Source organism: Biomphalaria glabrata, chromosome 9 (genome assembly GCF_947242115.1).
Source record: "Biomphalaria glabrata chromosome 9, xgBioGlab47.1, whole genome shotgun sequence".
Classification (NCBI taxonomy): Eukaryota; Metazoa; Mollusca; class Gastropoda; family Planorbidae; genus Biomphalaria; species Biomphalaria glabrata.
In genome coordinates, this window is record NC_074719.1 from 39,354,004 (window position 1) to 39,356,489 (window position 2,486).

The window sequence follows — 2,486 nt, forward strand, 5'->3', positions numbered from 1 at the left end:
CGGATCCTAGCAAAGTAGGCTCCTATTGGACAGTGTCAACATCTGAGAGCGTGATTCTCTCGGATCCTAGCAAAGTAGGCTCCTATTGGACAGTGTCAACATCTGGGAGCGTGATTCTCTCGGATCCTAGTGAAGTAGGCTCCTATCGGACAGTGTCGACATCTGGGAGCGTGATTCTCTCGGATCCTAGCAAAGTAGGCTCCTATTGGACAGTGTCAACATCTGAGAGCGTGATTCTCTCGGATCCTAGCAAAGTAGGCTCCTATTGGACAGTGTCAACATCTGGGAGCGTGATTCTCTCGGATCCTAGTGAAGTAGGCTCCTATTGGACAGTGTCGACATCTGAGAGCGTGATTCTCTCGGATCCTAGCGAAGTAGGCTCCTATTGGACAGTGTCAACATCTGGGATCGTGATTCTCTCGGATCCTAGCAAAGTAGGCTCCTATTGGACAGTGTCAACATCTGGGAGCGTAATTCTCTCGGATCCTAGTGAAGTAGGCTCCTCTTGGACAGTGTCGACATCTGGAATCGTGATTCTCTCGGATCCTAGCGAAGTATGCTCCTATTGGACAGTGTCGAAACCTTGTATCGTGATTCTCTCGGATCTTAGCGAAATAGGCTCCTATTGGACAGTGTCCAGTGCGAAAACGTGCCAAAATTGCCAAAGCTGCCACCATCCATCCTTCCTGTTTGGGCGTTTGAGAACTTTCCAGACTTCCCGTCACGTACTACAATGCTTCCAGCTATCATACCACTTGGACTTGATCCATTCACAAATCCTCGCTTTTGCACTCTCGTATGTTTGAGGCTCCTCTGGTGGGTCTAAAAGCGTTTCTAGCTTCGACAAATTGTCGGTCCTCTCGTTTCCTCTGATTCCACAATGTGAGGGAATCCATTGCATCATCATAATTACCTGATATTTTCTTTCGAGGCGCTCCACACACGCCAGTAAGGTATTATCAAAAACTGTATAAGTAGCAGAAATGAACACATCTAAAAATTTAGTACACTCCCATGTGGGCCCCTTGATCAGTCACGAGACTTACGAGCTCTTAATGGCGATCGCACTTGTACCCCTCTTCTTCACCAGTCTCCTGGGTATCGTCACGAATATTGTCAACGTTTTAGTCTTCGCCAAGCAGGGCCCCGCTTCTGACAGCACCACAGTGTCTCTCATGGCGCTGGCGGTCTCCGACCTCCTCGGCTGCTTTTTTAGCCTGCCTCAGCCTGTGTGCTTCTTCCTGGAGCGCTATGTGCCCAGTGAAAGTGTCTACATTAGAAGCTGTTTTGTACTGACGACCATGTCCGCTGCCTACCCACACATCATCTGCACTCAGATCACGATATGGATAACGGTGTATATTTCGGTTGAGCGAGCTGTTTGCGTTATTTTTCCTCTGAAAGTGAAGCAGCTGGTAAAAACTAAAAACACTAAGATTTTCATGATTATAATATACGCCGTGGCCATCATATTCCATATTCCCTTCGCTTCAAACAGCTTGATAATCTTTGTCAGCGACCCAGCTAACAACGGGAGCGTCACTGCTATAAACTACCAGACGCCACTGGGGGCGTTTTTCTACCGCCTTAACAACATGCTCAGGTCAAACATATTCACCACCCTAGCAATATTTATCGTCGCCATAGCAACCATTACGATGGTCACGCGCTTGAAAGCATCTAGAAAATGGAGGGCCTCGGTGTCCAGCGCCTTGAATGTCGCCGTGCAGCAAAAAAGTCAAACCAGCGGCCCTTCTTCAGACGCCAAGATCAAAGAACGAAAGTCCACAAAAGAGGCTGAAACAGTGAAAGTTGTGATCTGCATAACATCGATCTTCATAGCTTGCCTCACGTTCAGTCACCTGCCTGGTCTAGTCATGTACATCATCCCAGGATACGCCATTGACGGGACCAACAGAGACCTGTTCCACTTCACGTACTCGTTGAAGTTTGTGTTTGATGCATTGAACTCCGCTCTGAATTTCTTCTTCTATGTGAGACTGAGCACCAAATATAGAAAGTCTTTACAAACATTTTGTTGTCACTGGTAGAGAAAAGGACAAAAAAATAATACAGTTTTATTTATGACCTTTGAACACAACCTATAAAACAATTAGGCCTAAAGATAAAAGAATGTTCATTAATTCATATGGTAGGACAAACTTTTATTTATGACCTTTGAACACAACCTATAAAACAATTAGGCATGAAGACAAACTTCCTCCCACTGTAACCGGGAGATGTGGGATGTCAACTAGAAAGGAAAACTAAAGCATTTAAGCTAAAGCTGCAAGTACCATTACTCGTAATTATCTTTCTTTCAATAGAACGTCTGTAAGTTATAAGACAAGATACGATGATTTATATATAAGACGTAAGTCAAACAGCAACAGGCAAAATATATTTAAAAAAATATAACAAAAGCTTATCTAAAGTGGAAGAACTCCACCCTTAAAACTATATCTATTTATAATGTACATATATTT

General features: G+C 44.4%; 1 protein-coding gene across 1 annotated transcript; it reads left to right on the forward strand.

Annotated features, from left to right (window-relative positions):
• Window positions 1-1,055: 1,055 nt before the first annotated feature.
• LOC106065514 (growth hormone secretagogue receptor type 1-like) lies at window positions 1,056-2,051 on the forward strand. The gene has a single exon (XM_013224355.2). It carries the CDS (start codon window positions 1,056-1,058, stop codon window positions 2,049-2,051), a length of 996 nt encoding a protein of 331 aa, XP_013079809.2.
• Window positions 2,052-2,486: the final 435 nt, after the last annotated feature.